The 20,135-nt window shown below is 52.2% G+C and overlaps 1 protein-coding gene across 2 annotated transcripts; it reads right to left on the reverse strand.

Moving 5' to 3' along the window:
• Positions 1 to 602: 602 nt before the first annotated feature.
• On the reverse strand, positions 603 to 19,620 carry LOC119696433. Of its 2 annotated transcripts, XM_038126168.1 has the most exons (10): positions 19,500 to 19,615; positions 14,912 to 14,966; positions 14,197 to 14,250; positions 13,840 to 13,902; positions 12,607 to 12,765; positions 11,318 to 11,482; positions 8,731 to 8,888; positions 8,569 to 8,573; positions 7,095 to 7,249; positions 603 to 1,188 (listed from the first exon to the last, which is right to left on the reverse strand). In XM_038126168.1, exons 2-9 carry the CDS (start codon positions 14,943 to 14,945, stop codon positions 7,111 to 7,113), a joined length of 777 nt encoding a protein of 258 aa, XP_037982096.1. In that variant the 5' UTR covers positions 14,946 to 14,966; positions 19,500 to 19,615; the 3' UTR covers positions 603 to 1,188; positions 7,095 to 7,110. The 2 variants fall into 2 exon arrangements, with proteins under 2 accessions (XP_037982096.1, XP_037982097.1); XM_038126169.1 differs by lacking the exons at positions 8,569 to 8,573; positions 8,731 to 8,888 and having other exon boundaries at positions 7,095 to 7,247; positions 19,500 to 19,620.
• Between the last annotated feature and the right edge of the window lie 515 nt (positions 19,621 to 20,135).

The raw sequence follows: 20,135 nt of genomic DNA on the forward strand, positions 1-20,135 counted from the left end.
GAGTCCATTCTGACACTCTGAGGCCCTGTTGGGCCAAAGGGCAGTTGTGGCACTGTGTGGCACCATGGAACCATGGAGACCATTGCGACACTACAGGGCCCCATTGAACTAAAGATTCATGGAACAATGTGAGACTTACGGAACCAAAGGTCCATTGTGACATTGCAGGGCCTCATGGAATACTGGAGACCACTGTGACACTTCAAGGCCCCATTGCACCAAGGGGCTCTGCAGGACTTTGTGGAACCAAGGAGACCACTGTGACACCGCAAGGCCTCATGAGGAGCAGGGGATTATTGTCACACTATGGAGCTCCATGGAAACAAGGGGCCAGTGTGACACAGCGGGGCCTCATGGAAACCAGGATCCAATATGCAACCACCATTGTGACCCTGCAGGGCCTCATGGATCCAAGGGAACAGGTAACAGGTCTGGTTGGCTTGTCCTGACTGGCTCAACTGACCTCAGCATGTTGAAGGTCTGTTCTGATGTGCCCCTGAAACACTGGGCTCAGTGCTGTCCTTTCTATGGAACAGAACCACCCCTCCTGCCCAGGCCAGGCACCCCTTGTGGGAAAACAGGACTCCCAGACAACTAACCAATCTGATTAGCAGAAGCCGTTTATTGTTTACCTTATGACTTATTTATACATTCTAACCCTTCTGCACACACTGATCACGCTCTTCTTCATTGGTGCCTCTGTCTTGTCCATGCCTTCTGCACACAATTCTCAGAGTATGTGATTGGTTACAGTCCAGGCGGTTCTCAGCCTGCTGTTATCTGGTTCTTGTGGTCTTGGTATTCTGTTTCTCAGCCTCTTCCTTCTCAATTGTGCACAGTTTATATCTTAGTAACCTTGATGAATTCCAGAGGGCTCTGATAAGAATAACTACAAGCAGTATGGCTGGTGCACAGAGTGGCCTAAGTTGTTCAGATACATTGCTACAATTCCCCCTTCTTCTTCTTGCACCAGCCAAACCCTTTTCATTGTATTTTCTACCAAGTGGGTCACCAATTTCATTAGGCATGGAATAATACAAAGCAATATAATAATGACTACTAATAATAACAAAGCTCCCTTTAAGATCTTTCAACCATCCAGTTATTCCCCATCCCTCAAACCATTCATCAAAGCCCAAATCATTCACAGTCAATTTCTTCATGTTGTCTTGTAGTTGTTTGAGTTTCCTGTGAATGCATGCAGAAAGGTCAGAGAGGTTCATATAACACATTCCTTCATAATCCTCACACCTGTGCCTATGTGCTAACAGCAACAAATCTATAGCAGCTCTGTTTTGCAGTGTGCCATGTCTAATACAGTCCAATGCAGTGTGCCATGTCTGCATCAGTGAGCATCTGATTTAAAATAGCTGAACTTGTGTTCAGTTGTTTTGACTGTCCAGCATCCCAACTTATTAAGCATAGCCAAAGCTTGAGCAGCAGCAACACCTGGAGTAAGGAATGATGCTGTTATTTGTGCTGGAGCGCCCCAAATTCTACATGATTGTCACAATCAGGTCTTAAGCTTGTGATTGCTCTTTTAGATTTCTTGCTATGTCCTGCTCTCCAAACAGTCTGATTCAGCATTTCGCACATGCTAGGGTCAAACATGGTTAACTTTCCTAAACAACAGGGACCACCAAATGGATTGCTCGGAATTGCAGGCCATGCCCTATCCCCACAGATTAAAAGGACACCTGGTGGAAGCTTTCTTACACTTGCATTTTCATCAGCACTTCCACAATAAGTCCAATTGTGGCAATATTTGGTCACATTCCTATACTGTGGAGAATTGGGATTAAGGATGACACTATTATTTTTGGGTCATGGGACTAGGCCATGGATCATAGCAGTTGATTTTGGGTTAGAAAAAAGCAATAATTCCCAGGTACCAATCCTAGCAAGTCTAGTTCTTGGGGCTCTAATACGCTTGCATTCAGTGATTGTGTTATCATACCTGCTTGGAAGCCCTCGCCGTTTGGCCTAATTCCCAACCTTTTGCATATGTCCAATTTTGTACCACCTCTGGTTGTGTTACACCAGCGATTCTCCACACTTGATCTATTTCCTCCCACATATGGCTTTCCTCTGGCTCCTACCTATTTTGCAAAACCAGTAAAATTACTTATTGGGATACCAATTAATCATGTACAGAAGGGATCTCCTGGCATGGCTAAAGATAAACAAAAGGAGCCCACCCCAGTAGCACTGGCCCAAGTAAGCCACATATTCCATCAATGCCATCCCAGCGGGTTAATTTCTTCTGCACTACGGATGGTGCCACATATCACAAGTAACAGAGGGAGACTCCCAAAAACCTGCACATCTAATTTAAGACAATTCTTCATCATTATCATCAGCAAAAACCCCTTCCTCTATGAGATCAAGGATAAAACCTAAACTGACCATGCCTCTTGCTCTTTGCGCTCTTCTCCTATTCTGTCTTCTCTGTTTCTTCTCTTCCCACCTCCGCTTTGTTTGTTCCCACTGCTCAGGTCTAACTCCCCAAGTCCTAGGGATAAATATTCCTTTCCCACATTCAATAGCCTTGATCTCATTCTCTCTTTTTTCTTGAGCTTCCAGAGTTTGTTATCATACCACTGAATAGCCTGCCTCAATTGCTCCTGAGAGTCAAACAAGCTCAGCGCTTCTTGACCACGTGTGTGTCAACTCAAAGAGGGAAACCAAAGGAGTTCCACCAAAATGAAAGCAGCCTCAGCCTCCCATGACCAAGCTACCAGGTATGATCTGTCAGATCCCCTTGAAGGAACCTCTACCATGTATGCCCAGGAAAGAAATAATAACCAGTGTTAGAGAACCCTGCTTCTAGTTAGGAAGAGGCACAGGAAAACCAGATCTTCTGGATGGTGTGGATCCTATGGCTTGGCCCATCAGAGCCACAAAAATATGACACCTTAGTTGATACTGGAGTACAGTGTACCCCAATTCCATCAGGACATGTGGGGGCAGAACCTGTTTCCATTGCCAGGGTGACGGAGGGATGGCAGCAATTGACCCTGTTGGGAGCCGAGGTGAGCCTGACTGGGAAGGAGTGGCAGAAACATCTTATTGTGACTGGCCCAGAGGCCCCGTGTAGTCTGGGCATCGACTTCCTCCGTAACGGGTGTTACAAAGACCCAAAGGGACTCAGGTGGGCTTTTGGAACAGCTGCTGTCGAGGCAGAGGACATTAAGCAATTAAGCACCTTGCCTGGACTGTCAGAAAACCCACCTGCAGTAGGACTTTTGAAGGTAGAAGACCAATGAGTGCCAATTGCCACCTTGATGGTGCACCGCCAGCAGTACTGGATGAATCGAGATGCCGTGATCCCCATCCACAAAATGATCCGTGAGCTGGAGAGCCAAGGGGTGGTCAGCAAAACCCACTCACCCTTCAACAGCCTGTGCACAAATCTGGCAGAAAATGGAGACTGACTGTGGACTATTGTGCCTTGAATGAAGTGACTCCGTTGCTGAGCGCTGCTGTGCTGGACATGCTGGAACTCCAGTACGAGATGGAGTCCAAGGCAGCAAAGTGGTACACCACTAATGACATTGCTAACGAGTTTTTCTCCATTCCTCTGGCAGCAGAATGCAGGCCTCAGTTTGCTTTCACCTGGAGGGGTGTGCAGTACACTTGGAACCAACTGCGCCAGGGGTGGAAACACAGCCCCACCACCATGGAATGATCCAGGCTGCACTGCAAAAGGGTGAAGCTCCAGAACACCTGCACACAATCGATGACATCATTGTGTGGGGAACACGGCAATGGAAGTATTTGAGAAAGAAGAGAGGATCATCCAGATTCTGCTGGAAGCTGGCTTCGCCATCAAGAAGAGCAAAGTTGAGGGACCTGCCCGAGATATCCAGTTCCTGGAAGTAGAAGCAAGATGAACGGCGTCAGATTTCAACTGAGGTCAACAATAAGACCACCATGACGTCTCCATCGACCAGCGAGAAGGAAACACAAGCTCTCCTAGGTGCCATAGGCTTTTGGAGAATGCACATGCCTGAGTACAGCCAGATTTTGAGCCCTCTCTCCCTGGTCACCCACAAGATGAATGATTTCCACTGGGGCCCTGAGCAGCAACAAGCCTTTGCCCAGATCAGGCAGGAGATCGATCATGCAGTAGCCCTTGGCCCAGTCGGAATGGAACCAGAGGTGAAGAATGTGCTCTACTCTGAAGCTGGGAACAATGAAGCTGGGAACAATGGCCTGTCCAGGAGCCTTTGGCAGAAAGTGCCTGGGGAGACTGGAGGCCAACCACTGGGACTCTGGAGCCGAAGTTACAGAGGGTCTGAAGCCAACTACACTGCCACACAGAAGGAAATCTTGGCCGCCTGTGAAGGAGTTCAAGCTCCTTTGGATGTGACTGGCACAGAAACACAACTCCTCCTGGCACCCCGACTACCGGTGCTGGGGTGGATGTTTAAAGGAAAGGTTCCCTCTAGCCACCATGCCCCAACACAACGTGGAGCAAATGGATTGCCCTCACCACACAGCGTGCCCGTACTGGAAACCTGAAGTGCCCTGGGATATTGGAGATAATTACAAACTGGCCAGAAGGGGAGAACTTTGGTCTCACTCACAAAGAAGGGCAGGAAGCAGTGACACGGGCTCCATTGTACAAACAACTACCAGCAGAAGAAACATAATATGCTCTTTTCTCTTACGGTTCCTGTCACATTGTAGGGATGAACCAGAAGTGGAAAGCAGCCGTGTGGAGCCCCACAAGACAGGTTGCACAAGCTACCGAAGGAGAAGGTGAATCAAGTCAACTTGCTGAACTCAAGGCTGTTCAGCTGGCCCTGGACATTGCTGAAAGAGAGGTGACGAAAGCTCTACCTCTGCACTGATTCCTGGATGGTAGTCAGTGCTCTGTGGGGTTGGCTGGAAAGGAGGAAAAAGGCCAACTGGCAGCGTAGGGGAAAATCAATCTGGGCTGCTGATGAGTGGAAAGACATTGCCGCTTGGGTACAGAAGCTACCTGTGAAAGTTCATCATGTAGCTGCCCATGTCCCTGAGAGTCAGGCTAATGAGGAACACCAAAACAATGAGCAGGTAGATCAGGCTGCAAAGATAGAGGTATCAAAGATAGACTTAGATTGGCACCATGAGGGGGAGTTGTTCCTAGCTCGATGGGCCCGTGATGCCTCAGATCATCAGGGCAGAGATGCCACCTCTAAGTAGGCACGAGACCGAGGGGTGGATCCAACCATGGACAGTATTTCTCAGCTCATCCATGACTGTGAGACGTGTGCTGCCATCAAACAGGCCAAGTGGGTGATGCCCCTATGGTATGGTGGGCAGTGGCCCAAGTACAAGTATGGGGAGGCCTGGCAGATTGGCTACATCCCACTGCCCCAGACAAGCCAAGGCAAGCGCGACGTGCTGACCATGGTGGAAGCCACCACGGGATGGCTGCAGACCGCCCCTGTGCCTCACGCCACTGCCCATGACACCATCCTGGGCCTGGAAAAACAAGTCCCGTGGAGGCATGGTAACCCTGAGAGGACTGAGTCTGACAATGGGACCCATTTCAAGAACAGCCTTATCAACACCTGGGTTGGAGAACATGGCATTGAGTGGGTGTACCATGTTCCTTATCGTGCACCCGTGGCTGGGAAAGCTGAATGGTGCAATAGCCTGCTTGAAACCACCCTGAAGGCACTGGGTGGGGGGACTTTCAAGAACTGGGAGAATTATTTAGCAAAGGCCACATGGTTAGTGAACACCCGAGCTTCCATTAACCGAGCAGGCACTGCCCAATCTGAGCCCTTGCAAACAACAGATGGAGGCAAGGTTCCAGTGGTACATATGAGAGGTATGCTGGGAAAAACTGTTTGGGTTACTTCTGCCTCCAGCAAAGACAATCCTATCAGTGGGGTTGTCTTCCCTCAGGGATCAGATTGCACCTGGTGGGTGACGCAAAAGGATGGAGAGACCCGATGCACACCTCAGGGGGACCTTGTTCTTGGGTGAACTACCCATGACACTGTGCCTGTATCTGTATGTACATATGTATATCATTTTTAAAGGTTTAAATGTTCTCTCTTTATCACCTGTAGAATTTCTTCCCACTGAGTTGTTTATGGGAACTGATGGCTTGAGCTGGGTGAGGAGGGGGAACTCTACGTTTTTGGGAGTTTCTCTGGCAGGGAAGGGCGGGGGTGGGGCAGGGATACCAGGAGATTTGGGCTGGGGGCAGCTCCAAGCTTGCTCTCGCTCTCTTGGCACTGGAGGGGACACAGGCTGGGGAGGGAATTTGCCACAAGACTCCATCTCTGCTGCCTTCTCCTACCACCACAGTGACCCAGCAGGAAACCTTTCTTCTGCTGCTGGGCCCCGCATCCCCCTGCCCTGCCAGGGCATCCCCCAGGTTCCAGCTATGTGCCGTGGAGTTTCTGATATATCGTGTCCACCACCCTGGAATTTTTTGCTCATCCCTGCCCTTCCATCCTGCTGCTCCCGAGAGTCCTGCTGGGTTACGGGGCTCGGCTGCCCCAGGGTTTGTGAAGCAAAGCCTCTCCTCCATCCCTCCCCGTCTCGGCCCAGCCGCCATTGCCGCTGCTCCCCGAGCCCGCGCCGGAGCGCCCCCTGCAGCCCGTGGGGATCACTGCACCGGCCCTGCCCGCCGGGAGCCAGCAGCGCCCCTGCTGGCTGTGCCCGGAACTGCGCCAGAGGGGAAAGCGCCGCAGCCCAAAGGCTGGGACTGGGTTCCTGCTCCTGCTCTTGGGAATGCTGCAGCTGCTGGGGTTTCGTGTGCCTTGTGACACACACGGGTAAAGAACTGTTATTACTATTCCTATAGCTTTGCCTGAGAGCCCCTTAATCTCAAAATTATAATAATTCGAAGTGGCAGGGGTTCTCCATTCCAAGTGGGGCTATCATGCCTTCCCTAGCAGACAGCTGTCTCGTAAAGCAGGGCAAGGTGTTTCAGTGCCATGGATCACAGATGCTGTTCCCCCTGGAAGGACTGTTCCCCCCCCATCCCCTCTGAGGAGCTGAGCAGAAGGAGCTCACAGGGTGGATGGCCTGTAAAGCAGCTTTTGCCTTCAGATGCTGAAAGTCTGCTTGGCAATGGCCCTGCTCACCTGAGTTCTTCTGCACCTATGCATGGCGAAGCAGAAGCCCATGCTTTATGGCCCTCTTTACATCTTCCACAATTGTAATTCCTTGGAAGACCTGTTGAAGGGTATTCCTCAACACGGATTCCATGGCCCTTGCAATTTCCTCCTCTTTGTTTCCTGTTATGAAAGAACAAGGTCACAGGGTCACTGATGTTTCCTCCTTGAGCAGAAGACCAGCTATCTGACACAAGCATGCCCAAAGGCTCTGATTTAACCTCCCTGGCAGAGGGTCTCTCCTCAGGGCTCTCCTCTGGGTGGTTTTTTCCTTCCTGATTCCCCCTTAGAAATCCTCACCTCACAGGAATTCCATTTGGCCATGAAGGCACAATCTGGAAATGGTTTTCTCTTTCTCCCCACATTTTTAGCAGGGAGGGGACAAGAAACCCAGAACAAGTTTTCATCCCTTTTCAAAGTCTCATTTCTGCTTTCTGTAGCCCAATAAATGAAGAGCTCCAGCTTTGAAGTGGGCCACACAATTCCAAGCCCACAATGGCTTGAGCCAGCAGGAATTGCAGGGGTTTCCCTGGACTCGCCTGGGCTGCTCCTTGCCCTGGCTTTGCTGGCTGCAGCTGGAGCACAAACAGGACCCACGGCCAGGGAAGGCCGATCCCTCCTCAGCTGTCCCTGCCCTGGGGCCAGAGGCTGTTCCCAACACACTTTGTGTGCTGCCTGAGCCAGGCCCAGGGGCACAGTCTGGGGCCAGCCAGGCCCACACTGGAGGCTGTGCCCCAGCTGACCCTTCCCTGCACCAGCACCAGCTCCTGCAGGCAGAGCTGCTCTCCACAGGCCCTACGCTCACACACACATCCAGGCTCTGCTCAGGGAAGCTCCTCTCCCTGCTGATCATCAACAGGGAAACAAGGCTGAGCTCACATGGGCCCCAGCATGGCACCTGGAGTGGGGCAGCAGGAGAAGGGCAGGGGGAAAGGGAGAGAGACTGGGACAGGACTTCAAGGGGGGACCCTTAGCAAGTATCAGACAGTGAGAGAACTCCCAGCACACACCCTCTGCAAAGGTGAAGGACTGAAGAGGGATTTTGACCCTCTGCACCAGCAGAGAACACTTCAGCATGGAGATGTGTGGCAGCAGCTCTCAGGCTACAGAGAGCAGCACGACTTTCCAAGGCATTGTGCTGGAAAAGACCGTGAGAAGATCAGAGAGAAGAATGAGAAATAATTCTAATCCTCACTTGCTGCATCAGTTGTTGTGAACATGTGGAATGTGTTATGGAGATTTGTCAACCAAAGGGTGGTTTCTTAATTAGCCAATGGTAATGGTGTTTGGACTGGAGGACTAATTAGGACAACTTGTATTGTAACTGTCTGTAAAAGCAATGGGTTTCTTAATAAGTTTAGGATAATAAAGGGATTGATCAGCCTTCTGTGAATCACGGAGTCAATGCTAATTGTTACGCGCCTGGGGGCCTGTGACAACAGAGGAGTTTCAGTGCCATGGATCACAGAAGCTGTTCCCCATGGAAGGACTGTCCCTCTCCATCCCCTCTGAGGAGCTGAGCAGGAGGAGCTCACAGGCTGGATGGCCTGTAGAGCAGCTTCTGCCTTCAGATGGATCAAAGTCTGTTAGGCAGTGGCTTACCTGAGTTCTCCAGTTCTGCTCTGCAAAGCTGAAGCTCATCCTTTGTAGTCTCCAGACATTCCTCTACATCTTGTTGCAGAGTTCGAATTCTTCGGGAGAGCTCCCGGAAGCTCTTCTTCAACTTGGATTCCAGGGCCCTTGCAATTTCCTCCTCTACATATCCTGTGATGAAAGAACAAGGTCACAGAGTCACTGATGTTTCCTCCTTGAGCAGGAGACCAGCTATCTGACACAAGCATGCCCAAAGGCTCTGATTTAACCTCCCTGGCAGAGGGTCTCTCCTCAGGGCTCTCCTCTGGGTGGTTTTTTCCTTCCTGATTCCCCCTTAGAAATCCTCACCTCACAGGAATTCCATTTGGCCATGAAGGCACAATCTGGAAATGGTTTTCTCTTTCTCCCCACATTTTTAGCAGGGAGGGGACAAGAAACTGTCGTGGTTTGAGAGGAAATGAGTTTTTGGGAGGTGGTAGTGGTCAAACCAATAGGTGCCCAGATGTGGATATTGGCACCTGGTTTGACCATTGAGGATATGGATCCGCCTCTGAGAACACAGGGGTTAAAAGCGAGAGCTCCCAGGGGTCGCTCTCTCTTGGTTCCGGTGGATGGAGGAGTTCAGACCTCCCCTGCCCAGCTTCGGGCTGGGTGGGGGAGGGGAAACCACACGGCCGAGGGAGGTAGGCCAGAGCCTTGGAAGAAACGGAAGGGTGGAAGAACTCGGAGAGGTAGTGGGCAGCCCCCCTTTCTCAAAGAGAGAGAGAGAGAGAGAGAGGTGCCAGTGCTATCTTGAAATTCGATAGCACTGGCCTGGCCGGGGAAGAGAAGGGGGGGGCCCCACAAGGGAAGAGTGCCCGGAGTTCAAGATAAGCAGAGACTGTGATTTTAACCCTTCTGTGAGACGATGGAAAACCTTGCAAATGCTGATCCTCCGGGAGCTGAGGGAGGAGAGAAACGGATAAGAAGGAATGTGCAAGTGTGATGCAGAGTGGTGTAAGTGAAGAAGGACTGGGAGAAGTTGAGAGAATCCTAGGTGGAGGAGATGATGGAGTGGCTTTTGGCTGGACTTTTCTTGTATAGCCATGGATAGAACCTTTCCTGTAATACAGAGACTGCATTTTAGGGGGAGGCTGCGCCAAAGGAGTGATGTGAGCGGAGACGACAGGTGATGAAGTGCTGGTGAGACCCCTCGGCCCCAGGGGGTGAAATATTGGGGGGGACTGGTGTCCCGAAATGAGGTGAGAGACTGTCGTTCTCTTCTGGAACTGGGCAAGGCAACCTTGAAAGGGGAAACCCTAAAAGCAGCTCTGGTCCATGTGCAGTGGTGAGAGCACTGAACATGGAAGGAAGAAGTCACGACGTGCAGTTGCGGAGTGACGGGGATTTACCTGTGGTGGCACAAGGAGGGCTCCTTCTCTCCTTGATGAAATGAGAGGTGATTGTCGGAAGGGTGGAGATGGACTGAGTTGATTATCTGAAGGGTGATGGACTGGATTAAGATCTAAGGTTTTGTGATATTCTGTAAGAATTGAGTGGGGGGAGGAGAAATGTTTGAAAGGTTTTCCATTCTGCTCTGTGTGTTAATTTTATTGTAATTGTGTAATAATAAAGGTTTTTTTTCCTTTTGTTGCAAGTGGAGTCCTGCTTTGCTCTGTCTCTGATCACATCTCACAGCAGACACCAGGGAAGATGGGTTTTCATGGGGGCACTGGCATTGGGCAAGGCTCAAACCATGACAGAAACCCAGAACAAGTTTTCATCCCTTTTCAAAGTCTCATTTCTGCTTTCTGTAGCCCAATAAATGAAGAGCTCCAGCTTTGAAGTGGGCCACACAATTCCAAGCCCACAACGGCTGGAGCCAGCAGGAATTGCAGGGGTTTCCCTGGACTCGCCTGGGCTGCTCCTTGCCCTGGCTTTGCTGGCTGCAGCTGGAGCACAAACAGGACCCACGGCCAGGGAAGGCCGATCCCTCCTCAGCTGTCCCTGCCCTGGGGCCAGAGGCTGTTCCCAACACACTTTGTGTGCTGCCTGAGCCAGGCCCAGGGGCACAGTCTGGGGCCAGCCAGACCCACACTGGAGGCTGTGCCCCAGCTGACCCTTCCCAGCACCAGCACCAGCTCCTGCAGGCAGAGCTGCTCTCCACAGGCCCTGCGCTCACAGACACATCCAGGCTCTGCTCAGGGAAGCTCCTCTCCCTGCTGATCATCAACAGGGAAACAAGGCGGAGCTCACATGGGCCCCAGCATGGCACCTGGAGTGGGGCAGCAGGAGAAGGGCAGGGGGAGAGGGAGAGAGACTGGGACAGGACTTCAAGGGGGGACCCTTAGCAAGTATCAGGCAGTGAGGGAACTCCCAGCACACACCCTCTGCAAAGGTGAGGGACTGAAGAGGGACTCTGACTACCTGAACCTGCCGAGAACACTTCAGCATGGAGGTGTTTCAGTACCATGGGTCACAGAAGCTGTTCCCCATGGAAGGACTGTCCCTCCCCATCCCCTCTGAGGAGCTGAGCAGGAGGAGCTCACAGGCTGGTTAGCCTGTAGAGCAGCTTTTGCCTTCAAGTGGATGAAAGTCTGCTTGGCAATGATCCTGCTCACCTGAGTTCTTCTCCAGTTCTGCTCTGAAAAGCTGAAGCTCATCCTTTGTGGTCTCTGGCCATTCCTCTACATCTTCTGCCACAATTCGGATTCTTCGGGAGAGCTCCCGGAGTTTCATATTCATCTTGGCTTTCATGGCCCTTGCAATTTCCTCCTCTACATATCCTGTGATGAAAGAACAAGGTCACAGGGTCACTGATGTTTCCTCCTTGAGCAGGAGACCAGCTATCTGACACAAGCATGCCCAAAGGCTCTGATTTAACCTCCCTGGCAGAGGGTCTCTCCTCAGGGCTCTCCTCTGGGTGGTTTTTTCCTTCCTGATTCCCCCTTAGAAATCCTCACCTCACAGGAGTTCCATTTGGCCATGAAGGCACAATCTGGAAATGGTTTGCCCTTTACCCTCACACTTTTAGCAGGGAGGGGACAAGAAACCCAGAACAAGTTTTCATCCCTTTTCAAAGTCTCATTTCTGCTTTCTGTAGCCCAATAAATGAAGAGCTCCAGCTTTGAAATGGGCCACACAATTCCAAGCCCACCAATGGCTGGAGCCAGCAGGAATTGCAGGGGTTTTCCCTGGACTCTCCTGGGCTGCTCCTTGCCCTGGCTTTGCTGGCTGCAGCTGGAGCACAAACAGGACCCACGGCTAGGGAAGGCCGATCCCTCCTCAGCTGTCCCTGCCCTGGGGCCAGAGGCTGTTCCCAACACACTTTGTGTGCTGCCTGAGCCAGGCCCAGGGGCACAGTCTGGGGCCAGCCAGGCCCACACTGGAGGCTGTGCCCCAGCTGACCCTTCCCAGCACCAGCACCAGCTCCTGCAGGCAGAGCTGCTCTCCACAGGCCCTGCGCTCACACACACATCCAGGCTCTGCTCAGGGAAGCTCCTCTCCCTGCTGATCATCAACAGGGAAACAAGGCTGAGCTCACATGGGCCCCAGCATGGCACCTGGAGTGGGGCAGCAGGAGAAGGGCAGGAGGAAAGGGAGACAGACATTGCACAGGACTTCAAGGGCGAACCCTTAGCAAGTATCAGGCAGTGAGAGAACTCCCAGCACACAGCCTCTGCAATGGTGAGGGACTGAAGAGGGACTCTGACCACCTGAACCTGCCGAGAACACTTCAGCATGGAGGTGTTTCAGGGCCATGGGTCACAGAAGCTGCTCCCCATGGAAGGACTGTCCCTCCCCAGTCCCTCTGAGGAGCTGAGCAGGAGGAGCTCACAGGGTGGATGGCCTGTAGAGCAGCTTCTGCCTTCAGATGGATCAAAGTCTGCTTGGCAATGGCCCTGCTCACCTGAGTTCTTCTCCAGCTCTGCTCTGATCTCCTCACTCTGTTTGGACTCTAAGTTTTTGAAATCTTCATGCAAAGCTTTCATTTCATTGTTGAGGTCCTGGAAGGCCTCGTGTATTTTGGATTCCACGGCCTTCTTGGTCTCGTCACTCTCTCTCCTTCCTGTAGGAAAAGACTGGTGTTAGTGGGAAACTGACATTTCTCCCTTGAGCGGGAGACCACCCATCCTCTCTGAGGATGCTCATATCCTCCTTTTTTGAAGTCTCTTCTTGAGGGTCTCTTTTTAGATCTTGCAAGAGGTTGATTTTTTTCTTCCTGTCTCTGGAGAAACAATCACTTCAGAGGAATTAAGCACTGTGCTCAAGGTGCAATCCAGAAATAGATGCTTTTCATGCTTTATTTCTTTGTTCAGAGGACAAACCAAAAGCTCAGACTGAGTTCCCTCATGTCCTGCCTGTTTATCAATTTGTTTTCTCCAGACCTCTTTTTCTTAAATCATCCTTTCTAACTCAGCAGCCTTGGAAATAAATTCACTCATCCCTGAGAAACAGAGATGTGGGATTCACGGGCTGATGCACCTGCGGGCACCACCTACCACTACCCTGGCTTTCAAATCCTGTTCCAACAGGAGTTTGCTCTGGGAAGAAACCTTGGCCTCCCTACTGTAGCCCCAGTGTTCTTCCAGACATGGAGACCTTTTGTCTAACAGCTTTTTCCTGATGAAAGGAGTCTTGGCACAACTGAGAGCCCTTCTAAACATGGGTTTGGAACTCCTGTGCAGCTGGTGAGGAATACTGGGAGGAACCCCATGGCCTCCTCACTGCCCAAAGGCCTGGACATGGGGGAGAGCCCAGGCCAAGCTAAATTCCAATGCGCCTTGAGGGAATGACATTCCCCTGCCAACATCCCAGCTGGAAAGAGCAGGGGCAGGAGAACAGCTGGCCTTAGAATCCAGGGGGTGGGATCCAGCAGAGGCCAGGCTGTGCTGGTCTGTGCTGGGAAAAGCCCACTGCTGGGACATCTCTGCACCCTGGGATCCCGGGGTCCTGGGCATCTGCATGGGGATGGGCAACATAACAAGGGACTGGCTGGAGGCCTCTGGAAATGGGAATTTATGGACAGGTGGGATTGCTTGATCTGACTGCACTGGGCCCTCATGCATGACAGGCCTCTGGATCTCCTTCCTGCTTGGCAGGGTTTAGTTTCCAGGTAGTGTGGGCAAGGACTGGCACTCACCTGCACAGAAAGGCTCCTCCCTTTGGTCCCTGTAGCTAAACCCAGGGTGAGATTCCTCCTTTCCTGTTCAAAGAAAGCAAAGGAAATCCCAGAAGGGATGTGCTATGTCTTTGAAATTGCTACCAATTGCAAGGATCATCCACTGCTAGAGTAGGATGTGTCAAAGGTCACCCCTCTGACCAAACTGATCCCACCCCAAGGTTAAGGCCTTCTGCTGTGCTCTGGAAGGGATTCTGCAGGCAGCGTGCCCAGGGGAGAGACCTGCACTGGCCTCACTTCTCTCAGGGATAACACATCCCATCCCAAGGGTTCCCAAGGATGGCCACAGACAAGAGCAATGGGGCCTAACACACTTACTTGATCCGGTGAATGTCCTTTTCATCCATTCCTTAGCTGTATTCCATCTCGTTTCTGGACATCAGGTACATATGAAAATAAAATCAGAAAGAAAACCAGGACATTTAGCAAGGACCTTTCCCCAGGGAACTCCAGGACTGCACTGAGCAGGTTCTGGGCCAGAACACATCCCACAGCTGGCCCAGGAGCCGTGAGCTCCTGTGGACCAGGAGCCCCACAGCAGTGCTGGGGGGTTCCTGACCCTCAGGCCCACTGAGGCTCTCCTGGGCCAGGAGCTGCCTCAGCTGCCACAGCACTCAGGCACCACACAGGTGCCCCAGTCCCACCAGAGCACAGCCACTCACCAGAGGGTGAGACTCTTCTGCCGCACACTCCCGGAGTGGAGAGGGACCTCCCAGGCCCCTTCACTGTCCCTTGACACATTCATTTCAGCCTGACCCTCAAAGCCCTGCTCAGCAACACCCCCCCTAGAGTAGGACATGTCCCCGGTTAAAGAAGGTCACCCCTCTGACCAAACTGCTCCCACCCCAAAGGCCAGGCCTTCTGCTGTGCTCTGGAAGGGGTTCTGCAGGTAATGTGCTCAGGGCAGAGACCTCCACTGGCCTCACTTCTCTCAGGGATAACACATCCCATCCCATCCCATCCAAGGGTTCCCAAGGATGGCCACAGACAAGAGCAATGGGATCCATGCGTCCACTCTCACTTATGGACCTACCTGAGTATCTCTGGGCACGCCTCAAGTAGCTCATTTTTTCCAGCCACTTCTTTGTCTGAAAAGAAAAAGTGAAAAAGAGGAAGCTTCACTATGGTTTTTCCCTAAGGATATAAAAAGCTCATTTCAGATCTTTTTGGGGACACATATGTCCTTTATACTACTCAAACCTCTGATCTCCTCAGGGTTTTTTAATTTACTGGTTTTTCCTTCCATCACTGTCTACACAAGTAATACAACTCTTAGCAAAAAATTTAGCCATGTCCTCGTTTCTTGTTACCTGTATCCTTTTTTCAATAATCACTCTGCAATGCAAGAGAAAAGAGGGTCAAAATCTCTGTGGTGGGCACAGAACTGGAGAAGCTAACACAGTTGATAAGATGCTCTGCTGTACTCCCAGCTGATCCCTAACCCATCTTGTCTGCCCTGGAGCTCTGAGAATTCTCACATACACCATCTTCCTTGGTCAATATTAGGACCTTTTGCAGAGTGCAGAACCTGGTGTTCAACCCCAGCCACCATTTTCCACAAAGGAAAGGGACCATTTTCCATTCCTTCAGACTCAAATCCTGGAGGGTATCCTGAACAACTATGAAGAAATCTATGGAGAAAGGACAAGTGACCTTGGCTGGCTGCCAGATGCCCACCAAACTTCTCTCACTCCCCCTCCTCAAATGGAAAGAAGGAAAAAATACAACTGAAGAGCTCACATAAAGCCTGGGACATCCTCTCCAGTTGCCATCATGGACAAACCAGACTCGACTTGGGGACCATTGCTTTGCTTTCTCAGCAATTCCCAACAGAGCAGCAAGCCAAGAAACAAAGACAAAACTGAAACCACCCCACTGCCACTCTCCCCTCTCCTGGTTGTGAACACCCCTGGTGCAGGTGGCTGGGGAAGCTGCAGTGCCAGATGCAAGCTGAGCTCCAGGGGGAGCCGGAGACAAGAGCTGCCAACAAAGCACAACAAAGAGTGAAAACACCACCAAGAGTGGTGGCACAGCTGGGGAAGGGACACCGAGAGACCCAGCAGATCTGAGGGCCTGGGAGGAAGAGCCAGACTTGAGCCTTGGGCATGCAGATTGTGAGGGGATAAAACTGAGCTGCTCCCTTGCTGGGGGAACAGCTCAGCCTGTTCCTGTGTTACTGCACTGGGAATAAATGGCTTTATGGAATCAGACAGCTGAGACTGCTCTGGGAACCCTGGGCTGGAACCAGGGAGGACACAGGGGCTGGGTGTGGGGAGTCCAGCAGGGCCCACTGGGGCACTGCAGCCACTGCTGTGGAGGGGCTCTGGTCCCAGCACTGAACACCTCTGCTGGCTGGAGGGTGATGGCCAGAGAGCCTCGGGAAGGCTCAGACTGGGAAGTTTCCTAAATATCCTCTTCTGCACAGCTGGCTGCAGAAAGCAGGGCCCTGCTGACCCTTCCAGCAAAGCCGCCTGTCCCTTCTGAGCACATCCATCAGAGCAGCAGGGACGAGGTGAAGGCACAAACAGGGACTGCTCAGGAGTGAGGAAAGGTCTGCTCAGGGCACAGCTCACTGCCGAGCTCTGCTCTTCCTCTCCTTCTTGCACTCCCTTTCCCTGGGCTGTCTGCTCCTTGTGACTTTCTGTTCTCTTTGCCCAGGGCCATGTTCCAGAGAAGGAGGAGGACCTGGACTGAATTAAGGAAGCCCTTGCCAAAAGCTGCTGCATGTCAAGAAAGCTTTCCTGGTGTTCAAGGGGAGGATAGACCTGGGTGAGGAAAGGAGCTCCACTGAGGATTAGAAGTAGAGAAGTGCCAGCAGGAACCCAAGAGAAGTCACAGCCCCAGGGCCCACGGCTGTCCCAGGGGTCTGACTGAAGGCATCAGACAGGAAATGCCAGGGGTGCTTTGCCAGGACTGAGCCCTGCTCTGTCTCCTCATTTTTGCTCTTTTGCTCTGGTCTGAAAGGAGGGAAAGCATACAAATGGCATAAACCACTCCGGGTTTGAGGTGTTTTCTCCTGCGAGCAGAGCAATAGCGGGATGGCTTCTCAAACAGTAACAGTGAACAGATGATGTGCACATGGAGCTGCCCTGGATGTGCCTCTGCCACTGATAACTGATTACAAATTACAAATTAGACTTCTTGAATTATGCATTGAATGTAATACAACATTAATACCAGTATTTGAGTGAAATCCAGGTGGATTGTATGAGTGGTGGTGAAATTTCATTATGCTTTGTCTGGGGTGCCAAGGTGAGCTATTTAATTTTATATTATGAAGATCCACTCACTCCATGAAATAATTATTCATTATATATTCAGACTAAACATTTTTCGGATCAGCCAGGACAAAGAAACAAACAATTTTCCATAATATGTTCATGGCATCCAGCATGTGCCTAATCAATATGCTACTTGCTTTTGACTTTTCTCCCTTTTAATGTGCAGCAAGAGTCACGGCAACATTTTTTGCTATCAGACAAAAAACCTATTAAATAAATAAGGCCTGAATTGATAATTTTTTCTCCTTGTAGGAAGGATTTAGGAGCTGGATTAGTGTCTGTAGACAGTGGGGGGGAAGGGACAATGGACTTTGAACGGGAATTCTATGAAATATTAACTTTGTGGTCTCCCTCCAACCCTTCTTGATTGGTCCCTCACCCTCAGCAGCACAGCTGGGCCTTGATGAGGCAAAGACACTGAAAGCCCTGGGGGCCCTGGAGGGCAGCAGGGCTCTTTCAAACCTCAGCAAAGCCCCGTGAAGGCTCCAGGATGGTCCAGGGAGCTTTTCCCACTCAGTCCCCTCTGGCAGAACTGGACACGGCACTTGAGGGGCCTCAGCAGTGCCCAGCCCAGGGACGGTCACTGCCCGGGAAGCCTTGTGAGGAGGGGCTGTCACTGCTGTCCATTGCCAACAGCGATTCCACGGGCCTTGCCCAGAGGGGCGGCTGCAGACTGTGCAGATTGCTCTGCTGCAGACAGTTCTGTTTGGGCAGGGTCACGCTTCTGTTGCTGGTTTTGTTGTTGCAGACACTGATGTGCTTAAGGAAATCCCACCGGCCCTGGAAGGGCAGCTGGAGGATTGCACCTCAGCGACCTCCAGGGCAGTGGTTCCTGAGTGCCACAGCCCCGCTGCAGCTGGGCAGGTGTGGTGTCCATGTGCTGGGCAGGGGTTCAGCCCTTCCCCTGGCTGTGCCCCTGCTCACACAGCCCCGGTGCTGTTGGCTTGCTTTGCTGCTGGCTCCTGTGCTCCACCTGCCATGTGCTGCCTTTTCACCCTGGAGCTCGGTCAGTTCAGCCGAGAGCCTCAGGAGATGAGAGCTCTACTCCTGGCTCTTGGAGAGACATTCCTGCCCCCTATCAGATTTCCTGAGAGGCATTTACGGGCAAGCAGTGTCAAACCGAGAAAGGAGGGGCTGGGGGGAGGGAGGAGCCCGTGGGGGTGGGAACCCCCCAGAGCTGCTGCCCCTGCCACCACCTGTTTCAGCCCATCAAAGTCTTCTCCTCTGGAGCCCCAGCTCTGTGCTCTGCTGCTGCCTCAGTCCCTGCCCTTGGTGCCTGGACCCCACGATCTCCTGGCTGGGACAGCCCCGGCTGGCACTGATGAGCACATCCCTGACCAGCCCTTCCTTGTGGGGCAGGACCAGGTCCCCGTGAGCATCCCCCTGTTCACCCACCAGGCAGCTCTGCTGAGCCATCGCTCCCACATCCCCCGCGCTGCTGGAGCCCTTTGCTTTGCCTGCCCACGAATGCCAGGGCAGTTGCCATTCCCATGGGAACCTGCTCGCCGGCCTGGAGACCCCCCCAGGCTGCCCCCAGAGCTCTCTGCCAACTCTCCCTGGTGATCAGGGAGTTTCTGAGCTGCCAAGACAGCGTCCCCCCTTCCTGACCCCTCCACTGCTCACTCACACAAGTCAGCTTAGCCCTTGCCCATCCTGTTGAGGATCTCCAGGTATCACAGCTGCTCTTCACCCCTCCCATCCTCATCCTCCCTGACACTCCTCTGGCAGAGGACAGACACTTCTCCTTCCACTGCATTCCACCAGCACTCCGGCACAGCCTTCCAAACCATCTAGGGACGGGTTTGGCTCCGAAAAAAATGATGTAGGCAGCTTCTGAGATCAAAACAAGCAATTTTGGGTTCTCAGGGGTTCAGAAACTCCCATTCAGGAGCATTTGGGCTGAGAAACTGCACGGTTGGGAGCTCTGGGACTCAGTGATTTAGGGAGCTTTGGGGTCCCAAACACGGATTCAGAGAGATTTTGGGCTCTGAACAAGCCCAAACTTCAGGCAGAATTGGGGTTGAGAAACACCAATTTAGGGACATGCAGGCCTACAAAACCCTGATTTGGGGAGTTCAAGGCTAAGAAAAAATCATGTCGGGAGCTTTGGGAATCGGGGACAGTGATCTGGGGATATTTTCAGATCAGCAAGAACGATTAAGAGAGCTTTTGGGCTCCCAAAAAACAATTTAAGCCGATTTGGGGCTGTGTAGTTCCCATTTAGGGAGCTTTTAGAGCTCCAAAGCAGCGTTTCGGGAGCTTTTGGGCTGAGAAACATCAATTTGGGGAGCAGAAGGAGCAAACGCCGGGGAAACACGGGAGCACGGGGCTGGCGCTTACCTGGGACACGGCTGGCAAGAAGCAGCTCCGCGCTGGGCTGTGAGCACCGGGGGCTCCTCATCCCGGGTATTTCCCACCCTGCCCGCCCCCGCGGCTCCTCCCTCCCCCCGCAGCTCCTTTCTCGGTTTTGCACCGATTTCTCGGAAATCCATTTTCAGCCTGGAAACGGAAAGTGAAAATGCTCCGATCGGGGGGCGGCTCCTTGGCTGGGGGTGGGAAATGGGCGCAGCCAGCGGCCCCTCCCTGCTCCTGGAGCCTCCCGGGGGCGCCGGGAATGCCCCGGGAGGGCGCCGGGAGCGCTGGGAGTGAGCCCCCCCCGGCTGATGGCAAACAGGGCACAGGGCTCATTGAGTTAGGGGCGTCAGGGCTCTGGAACACTGATTTTGGGAACTCCATGGCTTAGAAATCTAATCTATTTCAGCAGCTTCGGGGCCATAACGGTGATTTCAGGAGCTTTGGAAGCGAGAAAGAGCAGTTTTGGCGGCTTTGGGGCTCCAAAACAATGATTTTGGGAGGTTTTTGGCTCGGGGAAAAACAAATAGGTTGCTTGGAATCTCAAAAAAGCAGTTTAGGGATATTTTGAATTTAGAAACAGCAATGTAGAGTGATTTCGGGCTCAGAAATACCCATTTAAGG

Source organism: Motacilla alba, unplaced genomic scaffold (genome assembly GCF_015832195.1).
Source record: "Motacilla alba alba isolate MOTALB_02 unplaced genomic scaffold, Motacilla_alba_V1.0_pri HiC_scaffold_28, whole genome shotgun sequence".
Lineage (NCBI taxonomy): Eukaryota > Metazoa > Chordata > Aves > Passeriformes > Motacillidae > Motacilla > Motacilla alba.